The 25,412-nt window shown below is 44.7% G+C and overlaps 1 protein-coding gene across 1 annotated transcript in view; it reads left to right on the top strand.

Annotated features, from left to right (window-relative positions):
- LOC118384404 (gap junction delta-2 protein-like) overlaps positions 1-24,244 on the top strand; it is a 32,991-nt gene extending 8,747 nt beyond the window's left edge. The window contains exon 2 of the mRNA XM_035770906.2: positions 21,720-24,244. Within this exon, the coding sequence (XP_035626799.1) occupies positions 21,720-22,557 (838 nt within the window). The 3' untranslated portion in view covers positions 22,558-24,244. The remainder of the gene's footprint in view (positions 1-21,719) is intronic.
- The last annotated feature ends 1,168 nt before the right edge of the window (positions 24,245-25,412 follow it).

Here is a 25,412-nt window from a genome sequence, read left to right as displayed (position 1 = left end):
GGAACTAGAACACGCTGTCTTACACGTTGATCCAGAGCATCCCAAACATGCTCAATGTCTGGAAGAACTGGGACATTTTCAGCTTCCAGGAATTGTGTACAGATCCTTGTGACATGGGGCCATGCATCATCCTGAAACATGAGGCGATGGCGGCGGATGAATGGCCCGACAGACAATGGGCCTCAGAATCTCGTCAGGGTATCAAATTGCCATCAATAAAACGCAACTGGAAAGGTTCAGAACTTTTGTGAAACATCACAGCACAGTTGAAAAATATATGGCAAATAGAAATCAAAACTGGATGGTGTTAAGAGATAAATGGGAGGAGTTGAGTGGAGCTGAAGGGTGGGACTAAAAACAACAAGTTAACTAATGTAAAATATACTGGGTCCGTAAAATGTATAGAGGTTCAGAATTTTTGTGAAACGGCACAGTCAAAAATATATGCCAGCTAGAAAGCAAAACTGGATGGTCTTCAGCGATAGATGGGAGGGGATGAGGGTAGCTGAAGGATGGGATAAAAAAAGAAGAGAAAAAGCTGGAAGTAGAAGCCTAAGTGTTGTTGTCCATTAGTTTACTCCAATTAGGGGATGGGTGGTACAGTTAGGGGAACATAATAAAGGAAAATATATTTTAAAAATATACAGTGGCAAGGAAAAGTATGTGAACCCTTTGTAATTACCTGGATTTCTGCATAAATGAGTCATACAATTTGATCTGATCTTTATCTAAGTCACAACAATAGACAAACACAGTGTGCTTCAAATAATAACACACACATTATTGTATTTTTCTTGTCTATATTAAATACATAATTTAAACATTCACAGTGTAGGTTGGGAAAAGTGTGACCTCCCAGGCTAATGACTTCTCCAAAAGCTAAATAGAGTCAGGTGTCAGCTAACCTGGAGTCCAATCAATGAGACGAGATTGGAGATGTTGGTTAGAGCTACCCTGCCCTATAAAAAACACTCACAGAATTTGAGTTTTCTATTCACAAAAAGCATTGCCTGATCTGAACCATGCCTCGAACAAAATTAAGATGAAGAATTGTTAACTTGCATAAAACTGGAAAGGGTTACAAAAGTATCTCTAAAAGCCTTGATGTTCATAAGTCCACGGTAAGACAAATTGTTTATAAATGGAGAAAGTTCAGCACCGTTGCTACTCTCTCTAGGAGTGGCCGTCCTGCAAAGATGACTGCAAGAGCACAGTGCAGAATGCTCAATGAGGTTAAGAAGAAACCTAGAGTGTCAGCTAAAGACTTACAGAAATCTCTGGAACATGCTAACATCTCTGTTGATGAGTACCATATACGTAAAACACTAACCAGGAATGGTGATCATGGGAGGACACCATGGAAGAAGCCACTGCTGTCCAATTAAAACATTGTTCGCAAAAGAGCACTTAGATGTTCCACAGCGCTTCTGGCAAAATATTCTGTGGACAGATTAAACTACAGTTGAGTTGTTTGGAAGGAACACACAACACTATGTGTGGGGGAAAAAGGCACAGAAGCCCAACATCAAAACCTAATCCCAACTGTAAACTATGGTGGAGGGAGCATAATGGTTTGGGGCTGCCTCAGGGCCTGGACAGCTTGCTGTCATCGACAGGAGAATGTAAGGTTATCTGTCCACCAATTGAAGCTCAACAGAATTTGGATGACGCAACAGCACAACGACCCAAAACACAGAAGTAAATCAACAACAGAAGAAAAATGCGCCTTCTGGAGTGGCCCAGTCAGAGTCCTGACCTCAACCGATTGAGATGCTGTGGCCTGCCCTCCAGAGAGCAGTTCACACCAGACATCCCAAGAATATTGCTGATCTGAAACTGTTTTGTAAATAGGAATGGTCCAAAATTCCTCCTGACCGTTGTGCAGGTCTGATCCGCAACTACAGTAAACGTTCGCTTGAGGTTATTGTTGCCAAAGGAGGGTCAACCAGTTATTAAATCCAAGGGTTCACATACTTTCCCCACCCTGCACTGTGAATGTTTATACGGTGTGTTCAATAACCTGAAAACGTATAATTGTTTGTGTGTTATTAGTTTAAGCAGACTGTGTTTGCCTATTGTTGTGACCTAGATGACGATCAGAGCAAATTTTATGAACAATTTATGCAGAAATCCAGGTAATTCCAAAGGGTGCACATCCTTATTCTTGCCACTGTATATATATAGTTCCAGTCAAAACTTTGGACACACCTACTCATTCAAGGGTTTTGATTTATTTTTACAATTTTCTACATTGTAGAATAATAGTGAAGACATCTAAATTATGAAATAACACATGGAATCATGTAGTTAGCAAAAAAGTGTTGAACAAATCAAAATATATTTTATATTTGAGATTCTTCAAAGTAGCCAACTTATTCCTTGATAATAGCGTTGTGACAACTTTGAAGAATCTAAAATATATTTTGATTTGTTTAACACTTTGTGGTTACTACATGATTCCATGTATGTTATTTCATAGTTTTGATGTCTTCACTATTATTTTATATATATATATATATATGTATACACTGCATTCGGGAAAGTATTCAGACCCCTTCAGTCTTTTCACATTTTGTTACGTTACAGCCTTATTTTAAAATGGTTTAATTCTATTTTTCCCTCATCAATCTATACACAATACCCCATAATGACAAAGCGAAAACAGGTTTTTAGAAAGGTTTGCAAATGAATACCATTTTTTAAAAACAAGGAAATACCTTATTTACATAAGTATTCAGACCCTTTGCTATGAGACTCGAAATTGAGCTCAGGTGCATCCTGTTTCCATTGATCATCCACGAGATGTTTCTATAACTTGATTGGAGTCCACCTGTGGTAAATTCAATTGAATGGATATGATTTGGAAAGGCGCACACCTGTCTATATAAGGTCCCACATTTGACAGTGCCATGTTAGAGAAAAAACCAAGCCATGAGGTTGAAGGAATTATCCGTAGAGCTCCGAAACAGGATTGTATCGAGGCACATTTTTTTTATTTAACTAGGCAAGTCAGTTAAGAACAAATCCTTATTTACAACGACGGCCTACCCCGGGCCAAACCCTAACCCAGACGACGCTGGGCCAATTGTGCACCACCCAATCACGGCGGGGTGTGATACAGCCTGTAATCGAACCAGGGTCGGGAGTGACCCCTCTAGCACTGAGATGCAGTGCCTTCGACGGCTGCGCCACTCGGGATCCCAGATCTTGGGAAGGATACAAAAACAGTTTTGCAGCATTGACGGTCCCCAAGAACACAGTGGCCTCCATCATTGTTAAATGGAAAAAGTTTGGAACCACTAAGACTCTTCCTAGAGCTGTCTGCACAGCTAAACTCCAGAGTTCCTCTGTGGAGATGGGAGAACCTTCCAGAGGGACTACCATTTCTGCAGCACTCCACCAATCAGGCCTTTATGGTAGAGTGGCCAGATGGAAGCCACTCTTCAGTAAAAGGTCCATGACAGCCTACTTGGTTTGCCAAAAAGCACCTAAAGCACTTTCAGACCATGATAAACAAGATTCTCTGGTCTGATGAAACCACAATTGAACTCTTTGGCCTGAATGCCAAGTGTCACATCTGAAGGAAACCTGGCACCATTCCTACAGTGAAGCATGGTGATGGCAGCATCATGCTGAGGGGATGTTGTTCAGTGGCAGGGACTGGGAGACTAGTCAGGATCAAGGGAACAATGAACGGACCAAAGTACAGAAAGATCCTAGATGAAAATTTGCTCCAGAGTGCTCAGGACCTCAGACTGGGATGAAGGTTCACCTTCCAACAGGACAACGACCCTAAGCACACAGCCAAGACAATGTTGGAGTGGCTTCGGGACAAGTCTCTGAATGTCCTTGAGTGGCCCAGCCAGAGCCGGACTTAAACGCAATCAAACTTCTCTGGAGAGACCTGAAAATACAGTTGAAGTCGGAAGTTAACATACACCTTAGTCAAATACATTTAAACTCAGTTTTTCACAATTCCTGACATTTAATCAGAGTAAAAATTCCCTCTCTTAGGTCAGTTAGAATCACCACTTTATTTTAAGAATGTGAAATGTCAGAATAATAGTTGAGTCATTTATTTCAGCTTTTTTTTCTTTCATTGCATTCCCAGTGGGTCAAAAGTTTACATTGCCTTTAAATTGTTTAACTTGGGTCAAACGTTTCGGGTAGCCTTCCACAAGCTTCCCACAATAAGTTAGGTGAATTTTGGCCCATTCCTCCTGACAGAGCTTGTGTAACTGAGTCAGGTCAAATCAAATCAAATTTTATTTGTCACATACACATGGTTAGCAGATGTTAATGCGAGGGTAGCGAAATGCAGTAATAACCAACAAGTAATCTAGCTAACAATTCCAAAACGACTACCTTATAGACACAAGTGTAAGGGGATAAAGAATATGTACATAAAGATATATGAGTGAGTGATGGTACAGAGCGGCATAGGCAAGATACAGTAAATGGTATTGAGTGCAGTATATACATATGAGATGAGTATGTAAACAAAGTGGCATAGTTAAAGTGGCTAGTGATACATGTATTACATAAAGATGCAGTAGATGATATAGAGTACAGTATATACATATACATATGAGATGAATAATGTAGGGTATGTAAACATTATATTAGGTAGCATTGTTTAAAGTGGCTAGTGATATATTTTACATCATTTCCCATCAATTCCCATTATTAAAGTGGCTGGAGTTGAGTCAGTGTGTTGGCAGCAGCCACTCAATGTTAGTGGTGGCTGTTTAACAGTCTGATGGCCTTGAGATTGAAGCTGTTTTTCAGTCTCTCGGTCCCAGCTTTGATGCACCTGTACTGACCTCGCCTTCTGGATGATAGCGGGGTGAACAGACAGTGGCTCGGGTGGTTGTTGTCCTTGATGATCTTTTTGGCCTTCCTGTGACATCGGGTGGTGTAGGTGTCCTGGAGGGCAGGTAGTTTGCCCCCGGTGATGTGTTGTGCAGACCTCACTACCCTCTGGAGAGCCTTACGGTTGTGGGCGGAGCAGTTGCCATACCAGGCGGTGATACAGCCCGACAGGATGCTCTCGATTGTGCATCTGTAGAAGTTTGTGAGTGCTTTTGGTGACAAGCCGAATTTCTTCAGCCTCCTGAGGTTGAAGAGGCACTGCTGCGCCTTCTTCACGATGCTGTCTGTGTGGGTGGACCAATTCAGTTTGTCTGTGATGTGTACACCGAGGAACTTAAAAGTTACTACCCTCTCCACTACTGTTCCATCAATGTGGATAGGGGGGTGTTCCCTCTGCTGTTTCCTGAAGTCCACAATCATCTCCTTAGTTTTGTTGACGTTGAGTGTGAGGTTATTTTCCTGACACCACACTCCGAGGGCCCTCACCTCCTCCCTGTAGGCCGTCTCGTCGTTGTTGTGTCGTCCGCAAACTTAATGATTGAGTTGGAGGCGTGCATGGCCACGCAGTCGTGGATGAACAGGGAGTACAGGAGAGGGCTCAGAACGCACCCTTGTGGGGCCCCAGTGTTGAAGATCAGCGGGGTGGAAATGTTGTTGCCTACCCTCACCACCTGGGGGCGGCCCGTCAGGAAGTCCAGTACCCAGTTGCACAGGGCGGGGTCGAGACCCAGGGTCTCGAGCTTGATGACGAGCTTGGAGGGCACTATGGTGTTAAATGCCGAGCTGTAGTCGATGAACAGCATTCTCACATAGGTATTCCTCTTGTCCAGATGGGTTAGGGCAGTGTGCAGTGTGGTTGAGATTGCATCGTCTACAGACCTATTTGGGCGGTAAGCAAATTGGAGTGGGTCTAGGGTGTCAGGTAGGATGGAGGTGATATGGTCTATATGACTAGTCTCTCAAAGCACTTCATGATGACGGAAGTGAGTGGTAGTCGTTAAGCTCAGTTACCTTAGCTTTCTTGGGAACAGGAACAATGGTGGCCCTCTTGAAGCATGTGGGAACAACAGACTGGGATAGGGATTGATTGAATATGTCCGTAAACACACCAGCCAGCTGGTCTGCGCATGCTCTGAGGGCGCGGCTGGGGATGCCGTCTGGGTCTGCAGCCTTGCGAGGGTTGACACGTTTAAATGTTTTCCTCACGTCGGCTGCAGTGAAGGAGAGTCCGCATGTTTTAGTTGTGGGCCGTGTCAGTGGCACTGTATTGTCCTCAAAGCGGGCAAAAAAGTTATTTAGTCTGCCTGGGAGCAAGACATCCTGGTCCGTGACTGGGCTGGTTTTCTTTTTGTAATCCGTGATTGACTGTAGACCCTGCCACATACCTCTTGTGTCTGAGCCGTTGAATTGAGATTCTACTTTGTCTCTATACTGACGCTTAGCTTGTTTGATTGCCTTGCGGAGGGAATAGTTACACTGTTTGTATTCGGTCATGTTTCCGGTCACCTTACCCTGATTAAAAGCAGTGGTTCAGGCTTTCAGTTTCACGCGAATGCTGCCATCAATCCACGGTTTCTGGTTTGGGAATGTTTTAATCGTTGCTATGGGAATGACATCTTCAATGCACGTTCTAATGAACTCGCTCACCGAATCAGCGTATTTGTCAATGTTGTCTGACGCAATACGAAACATATCCCAGTCCACGTGATGGAAGCAGTCTTGGAGTGTGGAATCAGATTGGTCGGACCAGCGTTGAACAGACCTCAGCGCGAGAGCTTCTTGTTTTAGTTTCTGTCTGTAGGCAGGGATCAACAAAATGGAGTCGTGGTCAGCTTTTCCGAAAGGAGGGCGGGGCAGGGCCTTATATGCGTCGCAGAAGTTAGAATAGCAGTGATCCAAGGTTTTTCCAGCCCTGGTTGCGCAATCGATATGCTGATAAAATTTAGGGAGTCTTGTTTTCAGATTAGCCTTGTTAAAATCCCCAGCTACAATGAATGCAGCCTCCGGATAAATGGATTCCAGTTTGCAAAGAGTCAAATAAAGTTAATTCAGAGCCATCGATGTGTCTGCTTGGGGGGGAATATATACGGCTGTGATTATAATCGAAGAGAATTCCCTTGGTAGATAATGCGTTCGACATTTGATTGTGAGGAATTCTAAATCAGGTGAACAGAAGGACTTGAGTACCTGTATGTTGTTATGATCACACCACGTCACGTTAACCATGAAGCATACGCCCCTGCCCCTCTTCTTACCAGAAAGATGTTTGTTTCTGTCTGCGCGATGCGTGGAGAAACCAGCTGGCTGCACCGATTCCGATAGCGTCTCTCCAGTGAGCCATGTTTCCGTGAAGCAAAGAACGTTACAGTCTCTGATGTCCCTCTGGAATGCTACCCCTGCTCGGATTTCATCAACTTTGTTGTCAAGAGACTGGACATTGGCGTGAAGAATGCTAGGGAGTGGTGCACGATGTGCCCGTCTCCGGAGTCTGACCAGAAGACCGCTCCGTTTCTCCCTTTTACGAAGTCGTTTTTTTGGGTCGCTGGCTGGGATCCATTCCGTTGTCCTGGGTGAAAGGCAGAACACAGGATCCGCTTCGCGAAAGTCATATTCTTGGTCGTACTGATGGTGAGTTGACGCTGCTCTTATGTTCAGTAGTTCTTCTCGACTGTATGTAATGAAACCTAAGATGACCTCAAAATCAAATCAAATCAAATCAAATCAAATTATTTATATAGCCCTTCGTACATCAGCTGATATCTCAAAGTGCTGTACAGAAACCCAGCCTAAAACCCCAAACAGCAAACAATGCAGGTGTAAAAGCACGGTGGCTAGGAAAAACTCCCTAGAAAGGCCAAAACCTAGGAAGAAACCGAGAGAGGAACCGGGCTATGTGGGGTGGCCAGTCCTCTTCTGGCTGTGCCGGGTAGAGATTATAACAGAACATGACCAAGATGTTCAAATGTTCATAAATGACCAGCATGGTCGAATAATAATAAGGCAGAACAGTTGAAACTGGAGCAGCAGCACAGTCAGGTGGACTGGGGACAGCAAGGAGCCTTCATGTCAGGTAGTCCTGGGGCACGGTCCTAGGGCTCAGGTCAGTTGAAACTGGAGCAGGAGCATGGCCAGGTGGACTGGGGACAGCAAGGAGTCCTCATGTCAGGTAGTCCTGGGACATGGTCCTAGGGCTCAGGTCCTCCGAGAGAGAGAAAGAAAGAGAGAAGGAGAGAATTAGAGAACGCACACTTAGATTCACACAGGACACCGAATAGGACAGGAGAAGTACTCCAGATATAACAAACTGACCCTAGCCCCCGACACATAAACTACTGCAGCATAAATACTGGAGGCTGAGACAGGAGGGGTCAGGAGACACTGTGGCCCCATCCGAGGACACCCCGGACAGGGCCAAACAGGAAGGATATAACCCCACCCACTTTGCCAAAGCACATCCCCCACACCACTAGAGGGATATCTTCAACCACCAACTTACCATCCTGAGACAAGGCCGAGTATAGCCCACAAAGATCTCCGCCACGGTACAACCCAAGGGGGGGCAACCCAGACAGGCCGACCACAACAGTGAATCAACCCACCCAGGTGACGCACCCCCCCAGGGACGGCACGAGAGAGCCCCAGCAAGCCAGTGACTCAGCCCCGTAACAGGGTTAGAGGCAGAGAATCCCAGTGGAAAGAGGGGAACCGGCCAGGCAGAGACAGCAAGGGCGGTTCGTTGCTCCAGAGCCTTTCCGTTCACCTTCCCACTCCTGGGCCAGACTACACTCAATCATATGACCCACTGAAGAGATGAGTCTTCAGTAAAGACTTAAAGGTTGAGACCGAGTTTGCGTCTCTGACATGGGTAGGCAGACCGTTCCATAAAAATGGAGCTCTATAGGAGAAAGCCCTGCCTCCAGCTGTTTGCTTAGAAATTCTAGGGACAATTAGGAGGCCTGCGTCTTGTGACCGTAGCGTACGTGTAGGTATGTACGGCAGGACCAAATCAGAGAGGTAGGTAGGAGCAAGCCCATGTAATGCTTTGTAGGTTAGCAGTAAAACCTTGAAATCAGCCCTTGCTTTGACAGGAAGCCAGTGTAGAGAGGCTAGCACTGGAGTAATATGATCAAATTTTTTGGTTCTGGGGTACTAATGGGGTACTAATGTAAGAAATAACACGTAAAAAAAAAAAAAACTGCATAGTTTCCTAGGAACGCGAAGCGAGGCGGCCATCTCTGTCGGCGCCGGAAGTACAGGTTTGTATGCCTCCTTGCTCGCACAAGCTTTTTCAGTTCTGCCCACAAATGTTCTATAGGATTGAGGTCAGTGTTTTGTGATGGCCACTCCAATACCTTGACTTTGTTGTCCTTAAGCCATTTTGCCACAACTTTGGAAGTATGCTTGGGGTCATTGTCCATTTGGAAGACCCATTTGCGACCAAGCTTTAACTTCCTGACTGATATCTTGAGATGTTGCTTCAATATATTCACATAGTCTTTCATCCTCATGAGGCCATCTATTTTGTGAAGTGTACCAGTCCCTCCGGCAGCAAAGCACCCCCACAACATGATGCTGCCACCTCTGTGGTTCAAGGTTGGGATGGTGTTCTTCGGCTTGCAATCCTCCCCCTTTTTCCTCCAAACATAACGATGGTCATTATGGCCAAACAGTTCTATTTTTGTTTCATCAGACCAGAGGACATTTCTCCAAAAAGTAAGATCTTTGTCCCCATGTGCAGTTTCAAACTGTAGTCTGTCTTTTTTATGGCGGTTTTGGAGCAGTGGTTTCTTCCTAGCTGAGTGGCCTTTCAGGTTATGTCGATATTGGACTCGTTTTACTGTGGATTTAGTTACTTTTGTACCAGTTTCCTCCAGCATCTTCACAAGTTCCTTTGCTGTTGTTCTGGGATTGATTTGTACTTTTTGTACCAAAGTACGTTCATCTCTAGGAGACAGAATGCGTCTCCTTCCTGAGCGGTATGACGGCTTGCTCCCAAGGATTAACCAGATTTGTGGAGGTCTACAATTTTATTGCTGAGGTCTTTGCTGAATTCTTTTGATTTTTCCATGATGTCAAGCAAATAGGCACTGAGTTTGAAGGTAGGCCTTGAAATACATCCACAGGTACACCTCCAATTGGCTCAAATTATATCAATTAGAAGCTTCTAAAGCCATGATCATTTTCAGGAATATTCCAAGCTGTTTAAAGGCACAGTCAACTTAGTGTATGTAAACTTCTGATCCACTGGTATTGTGATACAGTGAATGATAAGTGAAATAATCTGTCTGTAAACAATTGTTGGGAAAATGACTTGTGTCATGCACAAAGTAGATGTCCTAACCGACTTGCCAAAACTATAGTTTGTTAACAAGAAATTTGTGGAGTTGTTGAAAAAACAAGTTTTAATTATTCCAACCTAAGTGTATGTAAACTTCCGACTTCAACTGTAGCTGTGCAGCGATGCTCCCCATCCAACCTGACAGAGCTTGAGAGGATCTGCAGAGAGGAACGGGAGAAACTCCCCAAATACAGGTGTGCCAGGCTTGTAGAGTCATACCCAAGAAGACTTGAGGCTGTAATCGCTGCCAAAGGTCCTTCAACAATGTACTGAGTAAAGGGTCTGAATACTTATGTAAATGTGATATTTCAGATTCAGAGTTTATATAAATTTGCAAAAATGTTTTAAAAAATAAAACGTTTTTGCTTTGTCATTCTGGGGTATTTTGTATAGAAACTATTTAATCCGTTTTAGAATAAGGCTGTAACGTAACAAAATGTGGAAAAAGTCAAGTGGTCTGAATATTTTTCCAAATGTACTGTATATATATTTACAAAAAATACATATGAGGGATTGGAAATGATGCAGACAATTACTTTGATGGAAGCTACAATCTATCTGCAATATTAAAGCTGATTGTGTTCGTAGCTTATGCCTTCCCATATCATAAGCCCACCACCACAATGGGGCACTCTGTTCACAATGTCATCTGCCCGGTGCAGTTGAAACCGGGATTCATCTGTGAAGAGCCAACTTGTTCAACGTGCCCGTAGCTGTCAAAGCATTGGCCCACCAAAATCGGTTACGACAATGAGCATGCAGATGAGCTTCCCTGAGACTGTTTCTGACCGTTTGTGTGGAAATTCTTTGGTTGTGCAAACCCACAGTTTCATCCGCTGTCCGGGTGGCTGGTCTCAGACGATCCTGCAGGTGAAGAACCCGGATGTGGAAGTCCTGGGCTAGGTTACACCTAGTCTGCGGTTGTGAGGCCAGTTGGATGTTCTACCAAAATCTCTAAAACAGCATTGGAGGTGGCTTATGGTAGAGAAATTAACATTAAATTCAATGGCATCAGCTCTGGTGGATATTCCTGCAGTCAGCATGCCAATTGCATGCTCCCTCAAAACTTGAGACATCTGTATTATTGTGTTGTGTGACAAAACTTCACATTTTAGAGTGGTCTATTATTATCCCCAGAACAAGGTGTAATAATCATGCTGTTTAATTAGCTTCTTAATATGCCACACCTGTCAGGTGGAGAAATGCTCACTAACAATTACTTAAACAAATTTGTGCACAAAATTTGAGAGTAATAAGCTTTTTGTACATATGGAAAAGTTTTGGGATCTTTTACTTCAGCTCATGAAACTTGGGACCAACACTTTACATGTTGCGTTTATATTTTCGTTCAGTATAAAATCCACCTCCCCAAAAAACGTTGGGGCACCAACCTTTTAATGTTGGTCGGTTTTGGTTTCGCGGGACACCTGTTGCTGACCCCTGCCCTACAGCCAGTAAATGTGTCTATCAACATGCACCACAGCGTATAAAAATGTGTACAAATGCATTTCGATGCAAATATTTTCTCATTTCCCTTATTCCCCACTGGATGTTTCTTTCTGGATTTTTCCAGTTGTCTGTTCTCATTCCATATCTCTCTTTTCACCCTTTCCTCCCACAACCCTTTCCTCCTCTCTCACCGTTTCTTATTTTCTATCCATTATTCAAATTACTCATCCTTCCAATCCTTTAACGCTAAGCTCCCTGTCATCACTGTTAAAGTCATACAGATAAACCCTTGTCTTTTGTGTATGGGTGTATGGATGAGTGTTTGGATAAACCATGTCACTTTGAAAAAGCCGGAAGATATCCTATACACAGCTGTTACATTCAGAGACATCTGAGTGATTTTCTCTCAATGGGGTTCTATCTGACTGGATTAATCCAGGTGTGACGGCTCCACTCGACTATTTACTGTACCCCAAACAGCTGGGTAAACAATCAACAGATGATTAGGAATCCTAAGAGAAGGGGGGGGGGGGGGGTGAGAGAAAAAGAGTGGAGGAGAGGTCAGTGACTCTGGCTGTTGAAGGGCTGTTAATGAGGGTTCAGTCCATGAGTCAGCACTTATGACTTCCAGGGGTTATAAATGACCGTAAGACTGACCTTAAATGACCGTAAGACTCACAGGGAGAGAATAGAATAGCCACAGTGTCCCAGACCACTCTTAGGCCACTCTTAATTATTATCTTATTAACGCATGTCAACAACTCACAGTCATGGAGCCATAGATTCAGAGAGAGACATACCATGGTTTGTCAGAGATTAAGTAAAGGCCTCATTGTTTAGGCCTCAAACTAGTGTTGGGCTCTCCACAACAGAACAGTGAGTTTTCTTTATCTTACTTAGCAAGAAGCATATGAAAGGTTGTAACAGTTTGTTAGGAGCATTTTCCCTTTGTTCTAAGCATCCATGAGTGTCTGTGGGTATTGATTTGCACCTGGTGCAGATCATATCTTTCCCATACATCTCTGACACATTGTCTTATACCGCCTCTCAATGTTTATCTATTTTAATAAGGTCTCTCTCTCTCTCTTGTTCCCTGAACAGATAGAACTAGAAGGCCTTGAGAGGGAGGGCGGAACTGAGACACAATCTGCATCTTATCATTCTGCTGCAATGTTTGGGCTATAGGCATGATGAGGGCATGGGGAGATATGGCATTAGTGTGTGTGTGTGTGTGTGTTTGTCCACTGTGTCCAACGTTGTCCCTCAGGGCTGACAGCAGCAGCTGCTGTGTGTGGTTGAGTCAAAGTTATAGAAGCTGATGAGAGAGCAAGACAGCTCACACACACACACACACACACACACACACACACACACACACACACACACACACACACACACACACACACACACACACACACACACACACACACACACACACACACACACACACACACACACACACACACACACACATAAATACATACTTATTCACGCACACAAACACCAGTGAAACACCTTACACAGACCAATAAAGGACCACGCTCCCTCCAACACAGATAGACAAACATAAACAGACACTTGTGAAACAGATCCTCATTTGACTCACAAGTTCGCCCCCAACACACACACACACACACACACACACACACACACACACACACACACACACACACACACACACACACACACACACAGCAGATGGCCGGCACATAACATACAAACACAAACACCAGTGAAACACCTTACACAGACCATGCTATATTTACTCCCACTCTCAACACAGATAGACAAACATAAACAGACACTTGTGAAACAGATCCTCATTTGACTCACACTGTTAGCCCCAACACACACACACACACACACACACACACACACACACACATGTGACACACACACACACTCCACCTAACACACACAAATTCACACATCTTCCCACAACAGTCATTCAGCCAGATGGCACCATGCATGCAAACACAAGCGAATTGATTTCCATTGCAGTAAATTGGATGCTATATTTACTCTTACACTCTCAGGCAAATGTTTACACTGCCAAAACGGAGTAAGCCACACACTGTTAGCAGCCAAATATGAATAACCACATGCTAAATGTGACAATGACTTCACACTCCACCTAACACGTTATCAAATTCACTTATCTTCCCATGAACTATTCAGCTTTACCATGCTGCAGAGAGAGACTGGCAAGAATATACTGAATTGATTTCCACTATTTCCAAGTAAATTGTGTTACAAACATTTGGGACATGTATTACACACACGCACGCACGCACGTAGAATGTATGCACACATGACTGTACACACACACACACAACACGTCACACACACACACACACACAGGGATTATTATTATTATTCATGTGTCTGATCTCCTTAGGCCTCAGATGGGAGCATCACACCTTTTGTCATCACACCTTTTGTGTGTGTTTGTGTGCGTGATTAAGTGTGTGTGTGTGTGACTGAGCTGTCTGGCTCACTCACACAGGCCTGTCAACTGCTGCTGTCAGCCCTGAGGGACAACGTTGGACACAGTGGACAACACACACACACTAATGCCATATCTCCCCATGCCCTCATCATGCCTATGGCCCAAACATTGCAGCAGAATGATAAGATGCAGGTTGTCTCAGTTCCGCCCTCCCTCTCACGGCCTTCTAGTTCTGTCTGTTCAGTGAACGAGAGAGCGAGAGAGAGAGAGAGAGAGAGAGAGAGGGAGATAGGGAGAGAGAGGAGGTGGAGAGACAGGAGACATACAGACAGAGAGAGAGAGAGAGAGAGAGAGAGAGAGAGAGAGAGAGAGAGAGAGAGAGAGGTGGAGAGAGAGACCAATGCCATATCTGCCCTCATCATGCCTATAGCCCAAACATTGCAGCAGAATGATAAGATGCAGGTTGTCTCAGTTCCGCCCTCCCTCTCAAGGCCTTCTAGTTCTGTCTGTTCAGTGAACGAGAGAGAGAGAGAGAGAGAGAGAGAGAGAGAGAGAGAGAGAGAGAGAGAGAGAGAGAGAGAGAGAGAGAGAGAGAGAGACCGATGCCATATCTGCCCTCATCATGCCTATGGCCCAAACATTGCAGCAGATTGTGTCTCAATTCCGCCCTCCCTCTCAAGGCCTTCTAGTTCTATCTGTTCAGGGAACAAGAGAGAGAGAGAGAGAGAGAGAGAGACCTTATTAAAATAGATAAACATTGAGAGGCGGTATAAGACAATGTGTCAGAGATGTATGGGAAAGATATGATCTGCACCAGGTGCAAATCAATACCCACAGACACTTCACCCATCTTACTCTCACAGATAGAGCGAGAGCGCTGGTGCCTTTGTACAATCAGTGGATCTCATTATGAGTCTATGGAAGCTTAGAACAAAGGGAAAAGGCTCTTAACAAACTGATACAACCTTTCATATGCTTCTTGCTAAGTAAGGTAATGAAAACTCACTGTTCTGTTGTGGAGAGCCCAACACTAGTGTGAGGCCAAAACCATGGTATGTCTCTCTCTGAATCTATGACTCCATGACTGTGAGTTGTTGACATGCGTTAATAAGATAATAATTAAGAGTGGCCTAAGAGTGGTCTGGGACACTGTGTCTATTCTATTCTCTCCCTGTGAGTCTTACGGTCATTTAAGGTCAGTCTTACGGTCATTTATAACCCCTGGAAGTCATAAGTGCTGACTCATGGACTGAACGCTCATTAACAGCCCTTCAACAGCCAGAGTCACTGACCTCTCCTCCACTCTTTTTCTCTTTCCCTCTCTCTCCCCCCACCTATAAACAGGTAAACACACAAGCATTAAAATGTACAACCTTCACCCAAAATGTAGACGTTCATCGCACTGAAATGCACAACTAGCAATGTGTTATTTTTACATTGATTCACTAACTGTACACATCAATCTTGATGTGACTTGTCTCGTGAATCATAATGTCTGGGGTCCTTGCTTACTTCTCTGTACTGTACATGTTTAGAATATATGAATAATACTTCTCTGTACTGTACATGTTTAGAATATATGAATAATACTTCTCTGTACTGTATATGTTTAGAATATATGAATAATACTTCTCTGTACTGTACATGTTTAGAATATATGAATAATACTTATCTGTACTGTACATGTTTAGAATATATGAATAATACTTATCTGTACTGTACATGTTTAGAATATATGAATAATACTTATCTGTACTGTACATGTTTAGAATATATGAATAATACTTCTCTGTACTGTACATGTTTAGAATATATGAATAATACTTCTCTGTACTGTACATGTTTAGAATAGATTTAGGAGCGATAGAGGAGTGTGTGCTAACCATGTGTGGCTGGGAGTCAGTGGAGAATGCTTCCAGCATGTGTGACTGAGAGTGATTTGGGTTTGGGTTTTGGTGTTGGCGTTGGCATGGGCCACACTGGATTGTCCAAAACAGCAGATTAAATGCGGATTATAGCCGTGCTCCCACCCCGATCGCTGACTGTTGCTCTCTTCCCAGCTCCCAGCTCATGACCTTCCCAAACCCAGCACTCTACTCTGATGGCTGTGTTGCCATGATGATACCAGCCCTATAGCACACCTATACTGTTACCAGTTGATTACTGTGGAGTGGAGGTCTCTGGGACTCTGTAAAGGACTGCCGTGAGACTGTGAGTGTACTTGGAGCTACTCGTGTGGTAAATATGGATTAATCATGGCTGTGCTGTGTATAATTAAATCATCAGTACAAAATGCAGCTCCAGTCACTCTAGTGCCCTTGTGTGTGTCCATCGAGAGAGGACACCACTGTGCCATGACCCCAGTCTGTCTCTCAGTACTGATCAGCTGCACAGGGATAGTGTGTTTGTTTTCAGGCCAGTAGTAGGACCTAATGAGAAGTAGATAGTGGGTACTGTCTCGCATCAGAGGTCTAAAAATGAGATTTACATCCGTACGGCATAGACTGTAGACCTATATAGACACACAAAAAACACAGACACGGATCATTACCTTCTACCCATCTACACACACATACAATATTGGCTCTATATATGTCACACCAAACCACACAAAAACCCCCACACACACACACACACACACACACACACACACACACACACACACACACACACACACACACACACACACACACACACACACACACACACACACACACACACACACACACTTAGCACTGAGCAGTGTGTACTGGCTCTGCCACGGAGGGTGTGTTCCGGTCTTGAGGGCTATCCTGGACCTCCTCCATCTCTGTCACATTCCAGTCGATGACAGAAGGAGCAGAGGGGAGCCGCTCCCCTGCCAACAGAGTGCCATCCTCACTCACACACACACAAACACACACAAGCCAACAGATACGCAAAGACACACCCAAGTAAACAGATACGCAAAGACACTCACACACACAGCTGTTGCCGAGCATTAGAAAGCTGATTGTGTCTGTAATGTCTGACATTCCTGTGTTCTTCCCGTGCTCTCTAAGGTGGGTGGATTTGTAATGGACAGCCCAGTAATAATTATATCAGACTATTAGCATCATGTATTTTGTGTGTATGCTTGACTGGGTATGTGGCTGTGTATTAATATAAGTGTGTCTGTGCTGATGGTGATGTTTTATATACAGTACGTGTGTAAGCATGTGTGTACGATTTCATACACTGCATGTGTGTATATGTATGGACGTGTGTGTGTGTGTGTGTGTGTGTGTGTGTGTGTGTGGGGGGTGTGTGTGTGTGGGGATGTGTGTGTGTGTGGGGGGACGTTTGTGTGTGTGTGTGGGGGGACGTGTGAGCAGCTGAGGAAATAGGCTACATTCTCTGGGGAGAGTCGATACAGTATTGGCTAAACGGACAAGATTCTGACCTCACCTGAAACAAGACATACTGTAGCTGTGGGCTAGGTGCCAAATGGCCTGCTGTCAAGTCAACTAGGTCCTATTGATGCTCAACCTTGTTAGCCTGACACAAGACAGACATGAGGAAGCCAGGGAAACACTTTATAGAGAGAGTTAAAGGGATGAGACCAGGTAAAGCAGCAGCAGAAGCCAGGGAAAGAGGGAGCCCTTTAAGAGGATTACACAGCAGTATCACATGGGGAACGCTTAAATCATAGGGTAAACAAGCCAGCTTTGACTCTTCACAGCTTCTTTTGTATGGATCGCTTTTTCAGCCATCACCTACTGAAAAGGACTTGAATACTTTCTAATAACATGACCTCGCCAATTTATTTATTTAACCTTTATTTAACTAGGCAAGTCAGTTAAGAACACATTCTTATTTACAATGACGGCCTACCCCGGCCAAACCCAGACGACGCTGGGCCAATTGTGCGCCGCCCTATGGGACTCTCAATCACAGCCGGATGTGATACAGCCTGGATTCAAACCAGGGCCTGTAGTGACGCCTCTTGCACTGAGATGCAGTGCCTTAGACCGCTGCGCCACTCGGGAGCCTATGCACTGGACAAGACAGATGGAACACATACACTTCTCTTGTGTCTTTTTATATTAGTATATATCGGTCGTGTTCGTGGTTATCAATAAGGTTCCATCACAGATCAACCATGTCTGCACCATTCTACACAACAGGTTGTGAGAGATGTTCTCTCCTGGGTGTGGAATGATTGTTTTCTGGCTTCCATCCACAGATGACAGAAGACAGTTCCAGTTTGATTTGGTAGCATTGTTATTGCTGGTGTTTAGTTTCTCTCAGCTTGCTGGGTAGTTAAGTTGCCTTTCTTCACTTTAGCTGGTCCTCGGCTCGAATCAGAGCTCATGGGCACCTCTGGTTTTTCTTCCCACCGGCTGTTGCCATGGTAACTGGCAGAGGAAGCTGGGTGCGAGGCGAGAGAGGAGGGGAGGGAGGGGGTTTGTGGGTAAAGGCACCATGGAGCCCCCCTCCTTCCTCTCGTACACACTTTCCTCAATCAACATATTATCTCCAGGGGTTTCTTAAAGAAACACGGTTGAATCGGTAAGTCACACTTAGGGAAGAGCGACATTCATGACCGTAGGGTACAACAGGGGCTGTTCTTCCTCCATAACAATGTACAGCGGCATCACTTCAAATGGCATCTCTGTATTTCTTTTTTAGCAGGCAAACAATGCAAGCTGCTCATTGGTTTGTGCACGGACGGTTGTGACAACGCTTCACTCCGAAAAAGAATGTGTAATTCCACATGTTGGTGCACATTGTTAGTTACTGATCAGTGCAGATACAAATAAACCTTCCCCTGGCTTTTGTCCTCAAATTTGAGAGAGAAACCGTGATCAAATTAAAAGAAGCAGTTTGGGTTCTGGGCATAATGTTTTGATGTAATCACTGGGGATTGGCTGAAAATACAGACAGGGTGTTCATTTAACGACAAACAAATACAGGCTGTTGGGGGGGACCGGAGAACTACTCAGATCGTTTTGGGACGTTTTTGCAAGATTCACAAAGGAGATTTCCTTTTAATGTTAAACAGGGTCTGCCGACAATGGTAGCAAAAATGGTTCCCAAACAAAAGAGAAATAGTCTCTATTTGGAGCTGATTCTGTTGTAGTGCGAGGCAGAGGTGGGGAGGGAAAGAGAGGAGGGTTAGGAGGGAGTGAGATGGTAGGAGCAGGAGCACAGAAAGACAGAAAGAGAGATAGTGAGGGGAAAAGAGGAGAAGAAGCAGGTGGGGGTTATGGGCATAGATCATCTAAAGCTATTCGATGGCATTAAACAAACTACTAGGCCTAATGCAAGAATCCTCCATTGGCCCTGGTGCAGATTAAGGTTGTGGGGTTGCCTGTGGAAGCCATTATATAATTCATTCTCCCTTTGTTCTCTCATGGCATTTTTTTATTCAAGGAAATCTCTAGCTCCTGCATTTTTTTGTGTGACTTTTAATCTCTGTCTGTAACTAATTTGACAGTAACTTGATGTTTTTCCTCTGTACCTAATACTTTTTCACATCCTGTGACTGATACAGTGCGCTAGCTGGCACAATGCTCTAGAACTGCTACAGTGAATACTCAGCCCTAAACTGGCGACAACTGGAAAAGCATTTCATTTTTTTCTCTACTGCATTTCCATCCGGCACGATTGGGAGCATGTCTTCTTTAAATAGTAATAATAATTTATTTCCAGGCATATTTTTTTTTAACCTCTGCAGTCTCTGTCTATGATGAGAGGTAGGCCTACATGTGAGTAGCGGCTGACTTTGGGTCAGATGAAATATGCCCCTTGAAACCACAGCTGTGGCATGTGCAGGCCAGTAAAGCCGCTCCGATTGGTAGGTTACCAATTCACCCGCATCAACCGATCCGCATCCAACTATTTGGCAACTAAGGTGACAATCCCACTTTGTTCTATTGTCATCACTTCATAAAAATTATCACAATATTGTTAATGAGTTCCAGGACCAATGGATTGGTATTGTCAGACGCAGGTGGGTAAATCTGTGCCCGCGGAGTAAAAATGATCATTTATAATACAGGTTCAATTCAAGTGTGAATTGCTCTGAACTCCTCGAGAGCTGCAGGCTACGCCACACAAAAGGCTTGCGTTAAAAATGCCTGCTGTGTTTGTATGAAAAATGAATGAGAAGAGAGCTTTGAGTGAGAGTGTCTGAGTTCCATTGACAGTGAAAAAGGAGGGTGCCTCTGAAGCCCACTCGCATAATGAAATCGTAGCCCTACGCTATACAAAAGCAGCGCACACGCTTGTAATACATACGTCTCAACATGTCACATTAAGCACACCGCGGAAAAATCACAGTGAATTGCTTCACACCCCCACTACCACTGTAATCTCTCTCTCTCCCCTCTGTCACACGCACAGAAATAGCATGTAAACCACAGACGAGGTGCATAGTGTCATCGGTTGCTAAGGGGAAAGGAAAAATGGGAAGACAGAGATTGTGTGTTACAAAATTAATTACAGCAAGATCCACTTTAGCAGGGACTGGGATGAGGGTTACATGTTAAATGAGCCTGACGCTAAAATTAGACCATGAAGCAGAGAGATGTGTCATGTCCCTGTTTTAAATAACTGTTGCGCTGAAGATAAAATGACTGGAAGTAGCACGGAAAAAATATTCACGTAATAATTGTTATTTCTCTAATATACGTACAGTGCATTCGGAAAGTATGCGGACACCTTGACTTTTCCACATTTTGTTACGTTACAGCCTCATTGTAAAATACCCCATAATGAAAAAGCAAAAACCTTGACATGAACGGTAAAAGTAGATTTAAAAAAAAATATTCACTTGGCTAAAAGCAACACTTTTGGATACTGCATTTTAAGTTGGTTTAACAGTATTTCATACATGCTGTGCTTACTTCCTGTACACAAAAGGTGAATGATGGTGGGAGAACAAAGTGCAGTGTTCTGGAAAGTCTGGTTTGATGTGCTTTAGGATATGGGTTGAACTTGAATAGGAAGAGTGAAGTAGAGGTTATAGACAACTATAAGCATTCGTAAAGTATTCAGACCCCTTGACTTTTTCCACGTTTTGTTACTTTACAGCCTTATTCTAAAATTGATTAAATAATTGTTGTTCTACATGAATCTACCTTTTTTTTCTTCGTCTTTATGGGGTATAGTGTGTAGATTGATGAGGACGAAAAAAAACCAGATTTAATCCAATTTAGAATAAGGCTGTAACGTAACAAAATGTGGAAAGAGTAAACAGGGCTGAATACTTTCTGAATGCTCTGTAGATATTGTGCTCAGCAGATGAATGTGCTCCAGATGCATCCCTTGTTCTACCTCATCTAAAGGAACAGTGACATCCTTACCTATCACTCACTTCTCATAATTCCCACAACTCCACATCTCTTATCCAAGTTCTCTCTCTCTCTCTTGCTCCTGCTGTGCCCAAAGCTACTTCAGTCTCTTTAATCCAATATGTTTTGTTGGTCTTCTACTATCCTTTCTCTCTTCACCACTCCTTCCAGTTGTTAACTGTAACACTGTATGTATTTTCTACTCTCTCTCTCTCTCTCTCTCTCTCGCTCTCTGTCTCTCTCACTCTCTGTCTCTGTCGCTCTCTGTCTCTCTGTGTGTGCCTCTTTCATACAGGATTCTTCTGACCGTGGTGGTGATCTTTCGGATCCTGATCGTGGCCATCGTTGGCGAAACGGTGTATGAGGACGAGCAGACCATGTTCATCTGCAACACCCTGCAGCCGGGCTGCAACCAGGCCTGCTACGACAAGGCCTTCCCCATCTCCCACATCCGCTACTGGGTCTTCCAGATCATTCTGGTGTGTACGCCCAGCCTGTGCTTCATCACCTACTCTGTGCACCAGTCGGCCAAGCAGCGTGACAGACGCTACTCCTTCCTCTACCCGCTGCTGGAGCGTTCGGATTACGGGCAAAGCGGCACCAGGAAGCTTCGTAACATCAACGGCATCCTGGTGCACCACGGCGACGGGAAGGACGAGCATGACTGCATGGAGGTCAAGGAGATCCCCAATGTGCCGCGGGGGCTCACGCATGGCAAGAAGTCCAAGCAGCGCCAGCAGGAGGGCATTTCGCGCTTCTACATTATCCAGGTGGTGTTCCGTAACGCACTGGAGATCGGCTTTCTGGTGGGACAGTACTTCCTATACGGCTTCAGCGTGCCGGGCATCTTCGAGTGCGACCGCTACCCCTGCGTGAAGGAGGTGGAGTGCTACGTGTCGCGGCCCACCGAGAAGACGGTCTTCCTGGTCTTCATGTTCGCCGTGAGCGGCATCTGCGTGCTGCTCAACCTGGCAGAGCTCAACCACCTGGGCTGGAAGAAGATCAAGGCAGCCATCCGGGGCGTGCAGGCCCGCCGCAAGTCCATCTGCGAGATCCGCAAGAAGGACATGACCCACATGTCGCAGCCCCCCAACATGGGCAGGACCCAGTCCAGCGAATCCGCCTACGTCTGATGGAGACAGGGCTATACGCTGGGTAAGTGAGGGGGCAGGGTAGGGAATGAGTGGGGCGACCACTCCATTCCACTCTCTCTTTTTAGAGTTGTTATGGAAAGAGGAGGAGGGGGACGTGGAAAAAAAGCTGCCAAGGAATATTTGCTGTATTTTTTTTTATTTATTATGAGACCAGCTGCACCTGTTCTTGTCACCTTGTCATGTGATTTTGATTTATTGGGACGTTCCCAAAGTGCTGTACGGAAGTCTTCAAGGAGAGGCTTCTGGCTGTTGTAGGGTTTCCGGGCCAGAGGCGGTGGGGTGGAGAAGGGGACCGAAGGGTAGGCTATGTCATGATGCTGTTCTGGCTTATGTCATCCATGATGAAGAGAGTAGGAGGGGTCGTGAGGAGGGGTCGTGAGGAGGGGTCGTGAGGAGGGGTCGTTAACTGAGAAGAGCGGAAGAGCTGTCGCAACGATGATCCGACTCTCCACAAGCAGCACACACGGTGTCGACTCTCTCGCTCCTCTTTGCTGGTGTGGAGAGAGAATGATGTTCCTCTCAAGCTGGTCTGCAGAGATGACGATGACGGAGAGAGCCAGTGTTCGGGAGTCCTGGAGCTGGTGCCAGAAGAAACTGCTGTTTACATTTTGTCTCCTGGCAAACAATTATTAACACAAACACCATGAAGGAATATTGAAAACATTTTTCCTCTACTTCTCCACTGCTGGCACCTGCACCGTTGAGACTGAGGGTGGATGACAGTAATGTCTTCTCCTCTTTCTCCTTGGTGTAAACTTTAGAGATAAACCCAAGGAGGTCACACATAAACGACACCTCCACAGTCACAAACCGTTCCCCTCCACACCAACACCCCCCACCAACATCTCTCCAGCATTCCAATGTGTTGCGTGTGTTTGTGACTGACTGAAATAAAGATAGAAATAAAAGGAGAGCGAGAAATAGGGAATAAGAGAGAGTAAAAGAGGAACCTTCTCCTTGCAATCTCTATGGTGAAGGACCAGATCATTGTATTACTAATTTATATGTTTATGATATAATTATTATGAGTTGATTTATATTCTCTTTGTGACAAAGTTGGTACCGTCCTTTGGATTTACTTCTTGTTTGAAAGTTCCTGCATAGTATTTCCTCTTTTAGATGAGAGAGTATGTCAAAATAGATGTATTTGTATTTATGGAGGGAGGGGAGGCCAAAAAAAACACGGTTGGGTTTTATGAGGGTACTTTGTTTTTTTTTTCATTTCAAAGCATTTTGCCTCCGATCGATGGAACTGAATTTGTGTCTGAGAGGAGGATTGCATGAGGTATTTGAAAAAGGCATGTACACAAGCAGTGCTTCTGAAAGGAACTAAGTGTTGTCATGACTGGTACTCCTGACAGAGAACATGTCCATCTACTGGTTTGTGCTGCATCTCTCTCATCTGTGGTGATCAGCAGGCATGCCCGTAAGAGACTGAGGAAAGTACCAAGGACAATAAGCGCTGCACCATGATCCTTGAAGACAGACGGGAGAGAGAAAGGAACTCTCGTTGGGAAAAGCTCTGTAGCACCAGCAATAAAAGCCCAACACACTCGCTCAACGCCACTGAACACAGGGTTCAGCTTTTCTACAATAGTGGTACGCTCTAAAAGGGATCCCACATTTACAGCACAATGGCCTTTGACCCTGCAGTGAGGCCAGACATGGGAGGTGGAGGTGAGGGGGGGTCCTTGTGGATATATTGAGGGAGTGGTTTGTACACTGAGCAGTAGTAGTGTCCATGGCGATGAAATAATAAGAAGGCCAAACATGACCGGCGAGGTGCTTCACCATACTGTACACTGTGCCTGTGTGTGTGTGCTTGCATGCGTGTGTGCTCCTTGGTTTATGTCCCATCCAGAGACAGAATCCCCATCAGCATGGTTCTGCTCGAATGGAAATGCTTTGGCCGGAACATTCTCCTTGTGTTCTACCCCACGATCATATGGGAACCCTGTAATGGGGGTCACCCCAAGCACTGCCAAGGGACACACAGCCTGGAGTGGGTAATCTCTGAAACACTCTGTAGGGAGCAGGAGAGAGAAGAGGGAGAGGGGGGAGTTGCTGGTAGACATTGACATCAACATTACGTGTTCTTTTGGCACTTGCGTCTGGTACACTGTAAAACAGAGTAGACAGCCCAGGTTGGAGATGTTTGGGTTTACAGTGACACCGACTGGGCCCGGGCCAAACTAACTCCAGCCGAGAGGGGAGGACAGGGAGGAACAGTCCCAGCATGCATTTCACACCACTCAAAATGTATATGATGCAAGCCAAGCAGAGAAAACAGACATGGGAGGGGAAATATGGATGCCACTACCAGTGGAATATGGAAAGCCAGAAAGCCTTTAGCCTTTAGCACATTTGTTTGAAAATAACAGGAAATGAACCATGTCCTAAACAGAACATTTACATTTACATTTAAGTCATTAAGTCAGAATGACAGAAAGCCATGACATCGCTCAGACAGAGCCAAGGCCTCTAAAAACAAAGGCCTTGCCTTTGTCTAGTCTAGTCATTCAATTACAGAGGATTTACAACCAAGTTTATGGAGAATGGTTCAGAACTGTCCCCATGTAAGATGACTGACAAATTGTTCCCGTCTAGAGCTTTGGGGCTCTATGAAATCAGCCTCTAGTGTTGTATCTCTATGTATGAGTCCAGCTACCCATGCTCCTCCTCTCTATCCTCACTGAGCACACTACTGACATGGTGGTATAGTCTTATTGAGGTGTGACTGGTGAAGTGGCCAAAGAAGACTCTTTATTCATTCAGGCTCGTCTGTGATTCACCCTCTGATACCAGTCGGTAATCTCTAGTATAGAATTAGTCCC

The sequence above is a fragment of the Oncorhynchus keta genome, chromosome 1, assembly GCF_023373465.1.
Source record: "Oncorhynchus keta strain PuntledgeMale-10-30-2019 chromosome 1, Oket_V2, whole genome shotgun sequence".
Taxonomy (NCBI): domain Eukaryota; kingdom Metazoa; phylum Chordata; class Actinopteri; order Salmoniformes; family Salmonidae; genus Oncorhynchus; species Oncorhynchus keta.
This window is presented reverse-complemented; position numbering and strand designations above follow the sequence as displayed.